This window comes from Protomyctophum parallelum (assembly GCF_964188405.1).
Source record: "Protomyctophum parallelum genome assembly, chromosome: 17".
Classification (NCBI taxonomy): Eukaryota; Metazoa; Chordata; class Actinopteri; order Myctophiformes; family Myctophidae; genus Protomyctophum; species Protomyctophum parallelum.
In genome coordinates this window covers 14,571,261-14,586,521 of record NC_139719.1, presented here as the reverse complement: position 1 = coordinate 14,586,521, position 15,261 = coordinate 14,571,261, and the positions used below count along the sequence as shown (strand labels likewise).

General features: G+C 42.4%; 2 protein-coding genes across 2 annotated transcripts in view; both read left to right on the top strand.

Moving 5' to 3' along the window:
* The window catches only part of ascc1 (activating signal cointegrator 1 complex subunit 1), a 122,795-nt gene that overhangs the window by 68,356 nt on the left and 39,178 nt on the right, over positions 1-15,261 (top strand). The window lies entirely within an intron of this gene.
* dnajb12b (DnaJ heat shock protein family (Hsp40) member B12b) lies at positions 409-14,171 on the top strand. The gene is made up of 9 exons (XM_083786939.1): positions 409-837; positions 3,803-3,965; positions 4,313-4,458; positions 4,903-5,079; positions 6,757-6,827; positions 7,311-7,420; positions 11,560-11,732; positions 12,632-12,772; positions 13,214-14,171. The coding sequence occupies exons 1-8, from the start codon at positions 705-707 to the stop codon at positions 12,748-12,750; spliced, it is 1,092 nt and encodes a 363-aa protein (XP_083643065.1). The 5' UTR covers positions 409-704; the 3' UTR covers positions 12,751-12,772; positions 13,214-14,171.

Sequence of the window (15,261 nt, the reverse complement as noted above, 5' to 3'; positions counted from 1 at the left end):
CACAGCAAGTAGCAACCAATGGTCAAAATTAATATATTTCTTTCATGTTATTGCCCAAAATTGTAGCTTGTAACTTGAGTAGCTAAGCTACAAAAAATGACCGAAAAGGTAGCTGAGCTACTTGACGAGGTACACAAATATGAATGTAGCTAAAATACCACAAGCTACAGCAAAATGTAGCTCAGCTACGTAGCTCAGCTACATGTAGCTTAATACTCCCCAACACTGCCCTAGGATAAGGTGGACGCATTAGTAGGCCTACTGTTTTTTATGTAGTTATTTATTTTTTAGGCTACTGTTTGTTTTACTAATTTTAATATTATTTGTATTAAACCCAATAATATTTGTATACTTAATCTTCTCTTCAGCAGTAAAGAAGGCACGCCACATCCTTGAAAGCGCGGTGTTCTGCCCCCCTCTGGTGGAGAAGCAACATATGACAGTAGAGCAAACTGCCACTGCTGTTTACATGCAGGAGACGGTAGACGTGAACATGCAGATCTGAATCACAATCTCCAGTCTCCATTCTCCACATGACCACTTCAACACATCAATAATTGTACTTCCACGATGGTCAAGCATAACCGGGCGTGCAAGCAGACTCACGTTCCCGGCCGCCGTGTAGTCGTCATCACCGGGCGTCTTTATTTACTTCGGGTCCAGTAGGCCCGCTCCCGTCCGCTCCCGTTACAATTAATACAACGATGGAAGTAAACAGGGACGAAGCGGAGCGCTGCATTGAGATCGCAGCCGCGGCGCTGACCGACAACCAGACCGAGAAAGCGCAGAGGTTTCTGGAGAAGGCACAGAGACTCTTCCCAACAGATAAAGCAAAGGGTAAGAGAGAGTCAGAGAGAGATAGATAGAGAGAGAGAGAGAAAGGGGGTGCTTTGTGAGGGCATGCATGAAGGCGCAGAGCAGTCCTATGCAGCAGCAGCAGCCAGCTATAGGCAGCATCATCTGGTCAGCATCCTCCCCAGATGAACAGCACTATAGTGGCCTAGATGGCAGCCGGCAGGCTGTAGCCAACGTTAGCTCACTCACTTCATGCACAGACATTGGTGGTGTCTAATCAAGATGTAATATCATTGATTGTTTTTAGTATCATCATCATCATCATCATCATCACTCGTTTATTATTTTTTCTTCTCTCTGTTAATGTAAAAGCTTCATATTGCATTGCCGGTGCACTCTCTGTCCACTGGTCCATTTAACACAGTAGGTCTTTTGATTGATTGATTAAAATATTTATTAACAGTTTGCAGAATTACAATACATTTCAAGCACAACTCAATTCTATCTATTCTATACTGAAGATACGCCTTTTACGCCTTTTACTAATTAAAACATTCCATATGGCATCTCCTCCTCCTAGCTAATGATATGGACTATGAAGGTCTACAACTGTGTGTGTGTGTGTGTGTGTGTGTGTGTGTGTGTGTGTGTGTGTGTGAGAGACAGAGAGATAATAAATAAATCTTTATTTCAGACCCAGGGAGATCCATATCACAATTAAACAACACAACACAAAAATAACAGGAAATAAAAATAAATAAATAAAATGCACATGTCCCCTGCACATTGTTCAGTTTCTGACATACAAACATGTGCAATGGGTCCACAGTCTAGATGAGAACCTGACCGAACTGTGTGCAGGGTCCGTTGTGTGGGAGTGATGATGATATCATTTTCAGATGCCCTACACATGAACCTGTACATTCAGTAAGGTTATGTAGCACGCCAGAGCAGGTATAGCGGTGACCCAACAATAACAAAGTAACATCTGGCTTGCACTGGAGCTTCTCAGAACTCTCAGCAGCAGCCTCATGCAGTCATTATAGGCCTAGCTATAGGCCTGTGTGTGCGTGTGTGTGCGTGTGTGTGTGTGTGTGTGTGTGTGCGTGTGTGTGTGTGTGTTCGTCCTGATAGTCATTGTTAATCAATACTCATCTATTAGATTAGTACTAGAGCGGTGCCTGTTGGAGCCTCTATAGTGGTGCCCTTTGGGGGGAGGCATGCTATGGTTCGACGGAGCATTGGTTCGAAGGAGCATTGGTCCGAGCCGTGCGTTGGGGGTCGGGAGAGGGTTGGGGTTAGGTTTAGGTGTGCTGTTTAGGGTTAGGGTGAGGGTTTGAGGTAGGTTGTGGTTGTCGTTCGGACCAAACACATGAACTCCCCTTTGGGCACTGACCTCCTTGGAACGATGCAAGTTGGAAATGCGTGCCCCACCCAGATATTATGTATTTGTCCCTTTTATGCCCATATATGGAGTTCTTTGTCAGGCATGCCCAAATATGTAGGCCTAGCCCTAGTCTATGCAGACATCAGAATGATGTCAGAACAGGCCAGCTCCATATATGGACACTGGGCAGGGGCCCTGTCCAGAGCCCGGACAGAGGCCTTTTGGGGTGGTTCTGGACAATCGTGCGTCCGTCCGACCGACTCGACACTGCAACCCCTGCAGGGGTGTGGAACGCGTGTGTCGAATTGAAGTTGAAGTCGGTGGGGAAAAAAGGTTCCCGATTTACGTGGATTACAGACGTACACACACATTGACTTGGTGCATTTATAGTTAGATGTCATTATGTTCATACAAAGACAAGAACAAAAAAAGTTTACCCAGAGGTTCTGGTGTGACAAAAGTAATAGACCTACATAAATAAAAATGCTGATAGTTTGGTAAAATACTGATAGTATGTTTGGTAGAATGGTTTAGAATAAAGGCTTTCAAACGTCACCAGAAATCTGAGTGCTTGGAATTTGGATTCTAGTTTTGTACATTTTGCATGAGGGTTCCATAGGCCTTGTCTTATCTCGAAAAAGTCGTTTTGTTCATGTAGAAAATAAATGATTGAAAATTGCGTAAAATCTTTGTCAATGACAGAAATAAGAAAGGGATACACTGCATAGCCTAATAATAACACCCGGCATTGATTGGTCCAAATGAAGGGTTTTAATTACAGGAACAGAGTCAGTTGTGAACCATTTAAATTATTTTTTAAATGGCATGGCAAGAGGGGGAAAAAAACAAATCCACATATTATGGCAAGAACACGCAAGAATCCAAAGCTGCATGATAACTGTTTCTGGACAAAGGTATATGGCAGGCGTACAGGGCAATTAAAGAACACTCTCCGGAACCCAGTTCCTCGTTCATTTCCTCAGGCTGCTTGTAATGTTTTCCCCCGCCATTATATGCTAAATATCATGATATCATTATAGGTAAAACATGTCTTGGCACAGCAGAACTGTACAATGAAGACGTTTTTTTTCAATTACACTTGAATTCATGGAGATTTATTCGAACCAAATAATTTGATTACCGGCCGAAAGATGCTAATGAAAATAGAAGATCTACAAGCTCAAAACATGACGCAAACTATTCTTTAAATAGTTCAACTGGCCAATCTACATCGGCACGTTGTGAGCTTGTAGATCAGCTATTTGAACTATTTTAAAATGTAAAAGGGACACGCATACATAGGGAGGGATACACATAGCTGCGTAATGGAGTGGAGGCACCGCTCAAAAATGGCAAATAGGTTTAGGGATAAGGGGTAAGGGGTGGCGCAAGATATAGCTGTATATGTACAGAGTAGAAAGAGGGGAAAAAAAAAAAAAAAAAACTGTAGGCAGAAGTGAGTTCACCTCCCCTTTTGGCCTCCTAGTAGATGGATCTTCAGGCCTGTTTTGAAGGAAGCCAGTGATCCATATTTTTTTAAGGGATGGTGTCAGGGCAATCCACACTTCTTTCTGCTCTTTCTAACTCCCATACTGCTATAATCTGTTATAATCTATCCAGCACTGCTAGAATTGATAGCAAAGAATGGATTCGCCCGCGGACAAGGACAGTTCGGTGGGGACTCGGGGGTCCGTCATCGTCAGACCACGGGTTCTGCAGAAAAGACCTCAGATGGTCCCACCGCCAAGCCCTACACTTCAGATCAGCTGGATTCTGTGATGAGGTACTCTAATATTAAAAATGATATGTATTGCACAAGACGAAAGGATTAAACATTATATTGTTACTTTTACTTTGTGTGTTTTTTGTTTTTTTTTGTAAATTAACGCCCTATAGAGCGTCGCAGTCCCTCGAGAGACCCGGAAAAGAATTCCCCATTCATTTTCCTCATAGACATTTCAAAAAGTATTTATTTAAAGACCTTTTAAGCGTCGTACAAAGCCAACTCGAGTGACAAATCATGACAACGACATGGGCCAAACAAATAATTAGAAAGAAGAAAAATACGGCAGCCCCTACTGTATGTGCCATGTTACTTTTCGTTTATCCTGTGTCTTATTCCCCACACAGGATAAAACAATGCAAAGACTTCTATGAAATTCTTGGGGTCCCGAAGAATGCTTCTGAGGAGGACCTCAAGAGGCACTACAGGAAACTTGCACTGAAATTCCACCCTGACAAGAACCACGCTCCAGGTGCAACCGAGGCTTTTAAAGGTAACCCTACATAAAATCAATTATACAGGTCGTTTCGAGGAAGCATTTTGATTGGTTGAAATAGTCATCTAGCCACGCTTAAGCGAGCACGATGGAATCAAAACATAACAAGAATGACATGCGTGACGCGTATCATTAACAGCCAGGTGAAACAAGCGTTCTCCGTTGTGCAGCTGTCCCCCTTTTGTCATTTTGTCATTTTTATTTTATTTGTTGACGAAATTGTGTATTTAGTCATCACAGCTTAGTTTTTTTTTTTCGTCTGTGAAAACAGGTAGTCGACGCACATTTGTCTGCATAGTTTTAGTTAGTTTAATCAACACTGGCAACATTGTGATTCAGAACAGTCTGATATTGTTATGGTTTGTTGTTTTCTACAGCTATTGGGAACGCCTATTCCGTTCAGAACAGTCTGATATTGTTATGTTTTGTTGTTTTCTACAGCTATTGGGAACGCCTATTCCGTTCTGAGCAACGCTGACAAGAGGAAACTGTACGAGCAGCGCGGGGAGGACGGGCCGCATCCGACATCCAGACAAGAGGATGAAGACGGGACCTTTGAGGCAGACATCTCGGCTGAAGATCTCTTCAACATGTTCTTTGGTGGAGGATTCCCGTCAAGTACGTACGGTTTCACTCGTCATCCCAATACGTGTACAAATGTTAGGGATGTGCCATGTTTGATCTGAGGCTGATTCTTCTTCTTTATTGATAAACTTAGTTTCTTTTGTCATTAATTTCCGCCTTCTTTGCCAGGGCAAACAACAACAAATAATTATTATAAAATGCTTTCAGTCATACATCTTTTAACGAGCAAAAAGATGCCTGGAAAACGGATAAATTCCAACCACTGCACATCAGTGAGTATTATCTGCTCACAGATTGCTATTATTATTAATACCAGTAAGACATCTGAGGGCGAAAAGCGACCTCGGCCTAAAGGGCGAGTTCGAGACCTGGGCACCATATATGGTGCCCGACGGGGAATGCACGATTCCATAGTTAACTGTGACCTTCGGTCGCAATTTATAATAATAATACACTTCATTTGTATAGCACCTTTCATGACATGCAACTTTAGTGCTTTACAGAGCAATAATGAAAAAAGAGCAAAAGCATAAAACAACAAAAATAATTGCAAAAAAATGTAATGGGAGTTTATTCCAAGCCGTCAGGCCGTAGAAGCAGAATGCGGCTTCACTGTGGTTTTTATATGCCATTGTAGGCACCTCGAGCAGGTAGGAAGGTGCCAGGCCAGCTGTCCTGTTGTTATGCAAAGTAGTAGACATTTGATTCGGCACGGTACTTGACACAGCGTGAAAATAGGGGTGGGGGGTGGGGCGCCAGTAAACCTAGACCACTGGGTACTTGGTGTGCCTTGGAAAGTCTGGTGATGTGAGGTTGATTAGGTGCGTCTTCTCTTGAATCTAGGGGGACGCTTTCTAGCGTGCACGCACATGCACCGTTCCGTTCCGTCTCTCCCGAAATCCGAGTAATCTCTGTCATTTGCGTTCACAAAAGAATATTTTAAAATAGCTTTAGAGCTTATGTTTTTTATTTCCATTTCTGCTAAGCAGCAAGCTATAAATGCTTAGATGATTTAGATTTATATGAGGATAAATCTGTTCGACTGTAAAGACGAAACAGAAGTGGGGAGGAGGCTTCACTTTATTCGCTTTATATTTTACTCATGATCAGAGCTTCCGTGCTCCAGACTGTATGACAGAAGCATTTGAAAATTGCGAGAGACTAGTGCAGGGGTACTCAACTGGTGGACCGCGGTCCGCGACCGGACTGCGGACCACCTCTTTGCGGACCACCCAAAAATAATAATAATAATAATAATATATATTTTTTAAAGTTAATAATATAAATAACATCAGATGGTACATTTCTCATGTGAAATTGCTGCAAAGGCCCCCAAAATGTCCCCCAAGGGCCTCCAAAATTCTGGCGCGCGCTGTGCGCGCGCGCAGTGTGGCCTGCCAGGGCGTATAACTCCCGGCCTGATTTGGAGTTCCACTCCGGGCCTGCACTCTGCACCCCATTATTGGTTGGTTGGAAGGGGATCTGATTTGTATAAGCTTGGCTTGACCATACTAAACGGGCATAGAGCCCCGCTCTCCGAAGGACGCCGCGCATGGGACCGGACCTCGGTCTTATTCAAAAAAAAAATGTGGACCTTCATCATTTCTAGTTGAGGACCCCTGGACTAGTGCATCCCATCCCTAACGTGTTTTCCTTCTGCTTTGTTTCGCTGAGTACATATCAGTTATTGTCTGTCTATTGACTATTCAGGTAACGCTCATGTGTACACCAATGGGAGAATGCGTAATCAGAGACCAGAGCGAAGGGAGCGGCGGCGAGAGGTAAGCCATGGGCCTCTTTCATTGGTGTTTCACCTTGATTGCGTCTAAACCCTGACATTTAAACTATGCCTAAACCTAACAGCAGGGGGGGAGCAACACGTGAATGATTATGAATATGAATATGAAACTTGAGGAATATGTATTTTATATAAGACCTTTTCATGTCAAGGACCCCCAAAATGATATCTATATGGCCTCGGACACCACTCCCCCCCATCTGAAAATGTTTGGTGCCAGGGACCCCCAGATAATTCAAACAATTAAAAAAATAATAATAATAATAATACGGTAAAATAACAGGTGTACAAGCTCGCAGCACGGCATGAAGTGGCACGCTCTGCAGATCTGCTAGTGGATTTTGAATAGCCAACGTATACAATATGGATTAAGGGGTTAAATGATTGTGAAACATATACATTTTTAATTTTTTAATGACCCAAAATGGCCTGCAGTGCTGTATCATATAGATTTGATGTTTTGCAGGGAGGACTTGCCCTCTTTGTGCAAATCATGCCCATTCTTATCCTGGTCATCGTGTCAGCCCTCAGCCAGATGATGGTAACCGGTACCTCCTACAGCCTGAGCTTCAGACCGTGAGTATTACACCCCCTTTACACGAGAACGGTGTTCATAAAAAACGGCAAAATAAAGTATAATTTGCTGATGTCCCTTTAGACGAGAACGGTATGTATTTTCAGGAGCAAACAAAGTGAAAACACCTTCCAGAGTGGATATCACTCAACAGCCCTGCGTAACACCTGTTTTGAATTTGCACATAATGCAGGAGACAGCAGGATGTTGCTTTTTTACCAGCTGCAGCTGCAAGCTGGAGCTGGTCAATAAGAGCTTGCTATATATCCGACCGGGAAGCACACACTGGAGATCATTTTCTGCTGTTTTCTGCTGGTTGCCAAGCCTGCATATTTCCAGCCTAACGTGGATTCATTCACAGTTGCTTGCCTGGTTTGGTTTTTGGATGCTGCTTGGCTTATTTCTGTCACGACATTTGGCAACACTGGCAATGATTGCACACACACACACACACACACACACACACACACACACACACACACACACACACACACACACACACACACTTGAATTATTTTATTTGGATCTGCACAAGAGGCGTAATACAATAGACCCAAACACTGATCAGAATTAGGTTATACATTATATGGTCCAACCAGATATAGCTGCTGCACATGCTTAACACACAGAGGGAAAAGAAGAAAAAAAAATAATATATATATATAGCACATTGTTTACATACTATTACTTGACACTACTAGACAGGATGTTTTTTTTTTTTTTTTTTTAAGCCACCTAGGGATAAATGAAACAACGCCTTCTCCAGACAGACAGACTGCCCATAGTAGCTGAGACAGAACAGTATTTAGCCAGCTTTTTTGCATTTGTTTTTAACAATCCACCCAATTGCAGACCCCTGAGCACAAGTTAACACATTTGAGTCTCAGACAGTGACTGTACTCGCGGGCAGTGGACTCCCAGTCCCACACATACTACCGCGGACCCCCTCCGCGGCTCCGCCCCACGCCGAACTCCTCGGGGACCTCCAGATTGACATGTCAATTATGTTCGGGTGTCAATCAAACCAACTGCGTGAGTGCTGTATAATAAATGTCACGTTATAATGTAGGCTAATACAAGTTCACGCTCGCACATTGTCAGCATGACGATCTGCAAGCTCACAACGCGCTGCATGTGGACGCAACACTTGGAGCTTGTAGATATACGGAATGACGATACACATTTCACAGAATATATACCACTTTGAATTAAAACAATCGCTTGTGCTTTGCACTCGGCACCAATACAAATGAAATCACCAGTCTACTCTGCACCGGACTAGGCTGATATATTTATTATTGGATGCAGCAGAGCAGAGCCTTTGCTTTAAAACATATATGATACGTTTTAAAGTTGTTAACAGTGATTAGTGATATATAAACATGAACAATGATGGATAGATATCTGTGTAGTTTCCATGCAGGCACAAGCTGCATTTCTCACCTAATTATAGTAAAAATGATATGCGCTAATAAACGGTGACATCATCGTTTCTCAATATCTACTGATAGTCAGATATATTGCTGTCAGGTGACCAAAACCATTCCTTTACAAAATATATAATATAATAATATAATAATCAAAAATACATAAAATAGTTAAAATAGCCTATCTACAAGCTCACACTGCATCATATTCATATCTTCACACGTTGGGAGCTTGTAGATTTGCTATTTTTTTAATTCTGTGGACCACCACCACACATAAAAGCTGCTGGTAATAATATGACAAGTCATGGACTTTGATATAATAACAAAAACAAGAATTGATGCAAATCAATTAATTACCAGCTGCTGCTGCATTATATCTCCAGAATTGTGCTATTATATGACATGTTTCTGTGTGTGTTTGTGTGTGTGTGTGTGTGTGTGTGTGTGTGTGTGTGTGTGTGTGTGTGTGTGTGTGTGTGTGTGTGTGTGTGTGTGTGTGTGTGTGTGTGTGTGTGTGTGTGTGTGTGTGTGTGTGTGTGTGTGTGTGTGTGTGTGTGTGTGTGTGTGTGTGTAAACAACAACAGGATCTGTCCATGTGACTATGTAAGTGTGAGTCTAGCCTAGTACAAATTGGAACCAAAGGACCCTAGAACAAACTCTGAGACTGTCCAAATGGACTGTTATAGGCTCATTTAATAGCAAAATTCTGGAGATATATTTGCAGCAGCTGGTAAGTTATTGATTTGCATCAATTCTTGTTTTTTAACAATGTATTTAATTTCCTTTTTTACACACAACTGACAATACACACATACAAAAAACAACAATGAACATTACAAGACAATTACTGGTATAAAGAAAGCAAAACAACAATAACCCCCAAAAAAGAAAAAAAACAAACAACAACAACAGCACTACTCCTCTTCAGCTCCATCCATTAAACGTGACAAATTATTGTTCTTTATGTAACTTATAAAACGTCCCCACACCTCCTGAAAGTTTTCTGCCTCTTCCAGGTCAATGCTATCATTCTCTTAGCTTGTAAAAGACATATATCTCTATAAACATTTGTTAATTACGCTTTATCTTGTGTCCCTGGTATATACCATAGACAGTGGAACAATGTGCCTCTATCTGCACCGCATCTGGTGCATACATCTGGAATATTACAATTATACTTATTGAGTTTAACTGGTGTGATGTACACTCTCATAAGCCAATTGTATTGTAGAAGTTTTATACGAGTATTCCCAGTCTGGGATTGAGCTTGTGCACAAGCCGTACTCCATTGTTGTCTCCACCAGGCCGAAGGCATGGGGGGAGAGTATGTTTTGCACTCCGTCCGTCCGTCTGTCCGTCCGTGTGTGTGTCCGTCCGTGTGTCCGTGAGCAGCTAATCTCGGCCACCGTTAACCCGGTCGATGCCAAATTTTGCACACACACTCCCTGGATGCCAACGATGAACCTCTGCCCCAAACTTTCCAGAACGGCCTGTTATAGCGCCACCAGGAGGCCGCTTTGTGCAAAACAAGTTTTTGCACAGTACACCTACACATTTTGTCCAAACATCACGCAAATTGGTACACAGTCTCTCTAGAGCCATTCAACGAAACCGGTCTTTCAGATTTCTCACACTCCATCCTGATTGGTTAAGATTGGCTTCCAAAGTTCACAGGAGTGCTCAGTTTCAAACAAAATGCTGCAAATCATGAACACATCGCGTGATTTCCGTGAAATTGTGCACCCACATTCCCACTAGGCCGAGGACGAAATGCCACATGAACAATTTCAACTCAGCCTCAAGGTGGCGCTATAACTGGCCGAAAAGTGTTTTTACCTCTAACTGCACGGATCTGTGGATAACTTTGTATGCCAACTCCCTAGAGGCCAAGGAAAAACCTTTGCCTGGAATTTTTCACATCTGCTCTTTATAGCGCCACCAGGAGGCCGACATATGTAAAACACATTTTCTATTATTACTCCTTCAGATTTTATCCAAATTTCACGCAAATCGGTACACATGATCTCCATAGTCATGTGATCAAGACAGGTTTGTTTGATTTCTCATATTCCATCCTGATTGGCCACGATTGGCTCCTACAGTTTTCAGGAGTAGCCCGCTTTGTACAAATCGCCACAACTCCTCAACGCAGCGTCCGATTGCGATGAAACTGTGCATGCATATTCCCACTAGGCTGAGGAAGAAATCCTGGTGGAGACCTGTGCCCAGAAGGGCACTTTTTCTAGTTCCACTGTTAAATCCTCCTGAATATCTGTTCTCCAGGCATTAAGTCTGTCTTCCGAGGATTCCGGAGAAAAGTCAACCAATAGAGCATAGAAATCTGATATCATCCCCCTTCCGAATGGGTCATTAACCAAAGCTTTCTCCAGCACAGACATAGATGGGGCCAGCATGGATTGCCCCAGATTAGTTCTAATAAAATCCCTCAGTTGCAGATATTTAAAGAAGTGTTTGCGAGGGATATCATATTTAATGACCAGTTCCTCGAACGAGAGCATACTCCCCCGACCCCTCTCAAATACATCCCTTAATTGACCTATTCCCCTATCAGCCCATAATCTAAACCCCCCATCAGCGCAGGATGTTGCTTTACTGAAAACGAGTGCTTCCAAACTCCAATGGCAAGACGGCCGGCCGCGGTCTGCATATAGTCAAGTGCTTGCTCATGCGGTGCTCTGTTTTCAATGCAGGACTGCTGGCCACACAACCAAGAGGCTGACGCAGAACCTGAAGGTGCCGTACTACGTGGGGGAGACCTTCTCCAGAGACCACACCGGCATGCACCTGAAACGTCTGGAGAGGACTGTGGAGGACGACTTCATCTCCAACCTCCGCAACAACTGCTGGAAGGAGAAGCAGCAGAGTATGTTTTTAACAATTTAACTGCCTTTGGTTGCCAGGCAACGCCCTGCATAACCCCAGCACCAGGAAACGTGTGAACGCATCCCATAGAGTCCCATCGTGATTGAAATATTAACGTATCTGGCGAAAGATAAACATTGTGAGCTAATGCTAACATAAGCCGTTTCTTACAATGGCGGTCTGCGAGCTGGGAAAATGGCAGTGAAAGTGACTGAATATGACCAATTCCGGCTGGCGCAGCTAACTACCCTCTAAAAATCTCCTTCTGTTCAGGGGTCTTCAACAGGGGGTCCGAGACTGTATAGGGAGGTGGTCCTCAGAGTCCTCGGAGTGAGGGGAACTTGTTAGGCCAGTTTTATCTGTGACACAATACATACCTGTATAGTGTATAGTGGGGGTCCCTGCTCCATGTCTCTCTCAGCTAGGGGGTCCATTGGTTGAAAAACGTTTAAGACCCCTGCATTAGTTTTTCTGACCAGATAGGCTAGGACCGTTCCGTCATTAACCGGCTTTACCCACGACGACAATTGATTTTATTTTCAGGTTATTTGGAGAGAATGTGCAAGGTCGCTACTGTATGCGACTGATGCAGAACCTTTATAGAACAAGCAAAACACAAGAGGAGGCAGAGGGCAGGGTGAGATGGAGGCAGGTGACTCGCTGTGGCGAGCCCTGAAGGAAACGGCTGAAATGAGAAGAGAAGATTTTAAGATTACAGCATTTGAAGTGGTCTTCCATAAAACCGTAATAGTCTGGGATATTTCATATAAAAGCAAAGTTTAAAGCCTCAATCTGTGATTTCTTTGTTTTGCTTTAATCAATGAGTACTGCACTGCGATATGTCTTTGTACATATTGTCTTTAAGTCTTTCTGGGTGGTTGTTGTTTTTCTGTCTTGCAGAAGAAGGCATGCTATACAGAGCTCGCTACTTCGGAGACGGTGAGTTGTACCAGAAGGCACAGAAGGCTCGCATGCCAAGCTGTGCCAAGCTCTCCGAGATCACCGCTTCATTACACTAGCTATTATGATGCCTAATTACAGGTATGCTCTAACTAATACCTGATATAATTTTTAGTTTTTTCTTTACCCAATGATATTTATTTATTTGAGACTTGATGCACACTGTATAATGCAATGGTTCTCAACCTGTTGTACCCCCATATCATGTGGGGACCTCCCGAGGACCCCCAAGAGGCAAAGGAAAAGACCACTGCAAACATTGTTCAAATTGTCAAATAATATAAGAAAGAGGCGAAAACTTTCGAAATAGCCAATCTACAAGCTCACAAGACCTCGCAACATGAGGCGTTGTAGATCTGCTATTTTCCACACAATTTATCTGTGGAAGTCAAACAAAATGTAATGCTTCCTACATTCCAAGTGCTTATCAGGGGCGGAGGTCCCCGGCTGTCATGGTCTGAAAAGGTTGAGAACCACTGGTACAATGAACAGGTTTTACATGCATTGTTTCCTTCTTGACAGATTTATTGAATCAACAAAAAAAATGAAAAACTAAATAACACTGGCTGTAAATACGCTTAAGAAATCCGCAGCCTGAAGACAACTTTAAGAGGAAACACTACAGACAAGCAATGATCTCTCTCTCTCTCTCTCTCTCTTTCTAATTCTCCTGGAGAAAATGAAATATTCCAAGAAGAACCAAGAGAATTAGTACAAAAAACTGTTTATTTTAAATAACGTTATTAGGAAATAATGTGAACTTTAGAACAAAGAGACACTGTTCCATGAAAGTGACTGAGCTGACTTCACTTTCATGGCTGTTTTTATTGTTTTGTTTTTGTATTTGCAAAAAAAAAAAGAAACATGCAATATGAAACCTAAAGTATGTAAGCTGTAGTCTTACTAAGACATCCTTATGTAGCAGTTGATAGATAGCCTACCACAAAGAATGCTTCCTTCCTTCACCTTTTTATGCAGTCAAATGCAGGATGGTGGGCGAGTTGGGGGTGGGGGGAGACAAGAGCAATTTTGTGATTTGACTTTCACATGCACATTCTGAACTTTTTAAAACTATGCAGAGATAAACGCGCGTAACCTCTTAAGATTCCAATGTCCAATGTCTAGAATTTGTCAGACACTTTCCAAAAATTACGATTGTCCTCTTTGCTATGTGGAAATTGCCCTGTTAAACTCTTCCATTATCTGTTGAGGTTGAGCCATATAAGTTGCTGTCTCTACGCAAAGAACGCCATAGTAATGACAGACTACTTACATTTGGGTATTGTCTGACAGATTCTGTTTTTTGGGGAGTGTAAGATCTCTGATACAAGCCTGTTTATGGTTTGAACAAACTTTTGTCAGACTATACGTTTATAATAAGCTATTTATTGTTGAATCATTTTTATTATGTATTATTTATTTCAAATTCATGATTTCAAAATTGATCAGACTTAACTACTTTTCCACCTTATTTTTATTCACCAACTGACAAAATAAACACAGACGGATATAAACATGTTGCGTCTGAGTCATTGCTTGGATCTCAGAGGAGCTAAGAAACAGGTTATTTTACAGTCAGAGAAATGCCAGCACCCGCGGAAATGCCCAACAGGTGCTTTTATTAACTGGCAGCGAACTGAAAAACGCATGTTTCAGCACAAAGCCAGCTTTATACGTTATTTATGGTACTACAACGCAAAGTGTGCTGAAACGTGTACTTTGTTCGGTTTTATACCCCTACCAATGAAATAAAAAGTACATTGGTAAATGGTGCATTTATATAGCGCTTTTATCCAAGGCGCTTTACAGAGATTGTGCATTACATTCACACACAGATGCCGGAGGAAACCATGCAAGGCACAAACCTGCACATCAGGAGCAATTAGGGGTTCAGAGTCTTGCTCAAGTCGACACTAACTCTGGGGGAGCCCGGGTTCAAACTGGGAACCTTGCGGTTGCCATTCGGTCACTCTACCCCTGAGCCACTGCTGCATTTCTGTGAGTACTGGCAATTCTGCTAACAGTCTACTCTGCACGTACGTGCTCACGACATTTCTGGCTGAACAACAAACTGTGACTCGAAGTCATCAGTGGAACCATGACTGACTGCACGTTTCGATTCAGTAGCAGTTGCTGTTCATACTTAATACCACATGGGGGTGCTATTCCTTCCGTAATTGCTGCATCAAATCACCTTCAGCCAGAGATACTTTTTAAGCACTTGTATTGGATCTCTGTGTTCAGTGGTTTTAGTGGTTGAGGTATTATTTTACATGCATTTGTATTTTATTCTATTTTTTTTACAAGGCTTTAGTATAAAAATTAGAGCTTCTGCTCACCTAAGGATTTTACGTAGTTTAAACGGTAATGCTTCCGCATACCTGAGACAGGTGCATATTGCATAACGGAACACCTCGTGTTGACAACCAAGAACAAGGACCTTCATCTGGTTATTTTAAGAGAAGGTTTGCACTAAAACCTTTGCTGTTTTGATTGCAGATTAGTGGAGGAGCTTAGGGAGAGATAAGGGTGATTTCGTGCTAATTTGTCTAAAAGCGGCAAATATTGCA

What these genes read in the sequence shown, in the direction of transcription:
- dnajb12b (XM_083786939.1), top strand. Translation starts at nt 705, where the DNA reads ATGGAAGTAAACAGGGACGAAGCGGAGCGCTGCATTGAGATCGCAGCC. An exon ending in CCCAACAGATAAAGCAAAGG is followed by an intron (nt 838 to 3,802) that starts GTAAGAGAGAGT and finishes TAATCTATCCAG; the next exon opens with CACTGCTAGAATTGATAGCA. An exon ending in CTGGAAGGAGAAGCAGCAGA is followed by an intron (nt 11,733 to 12,631) that starts GTATGTTTTTAA and finishes TCTGTCTTGCAG; the next exon opens with AAGAAGGCATGCTATACAGA.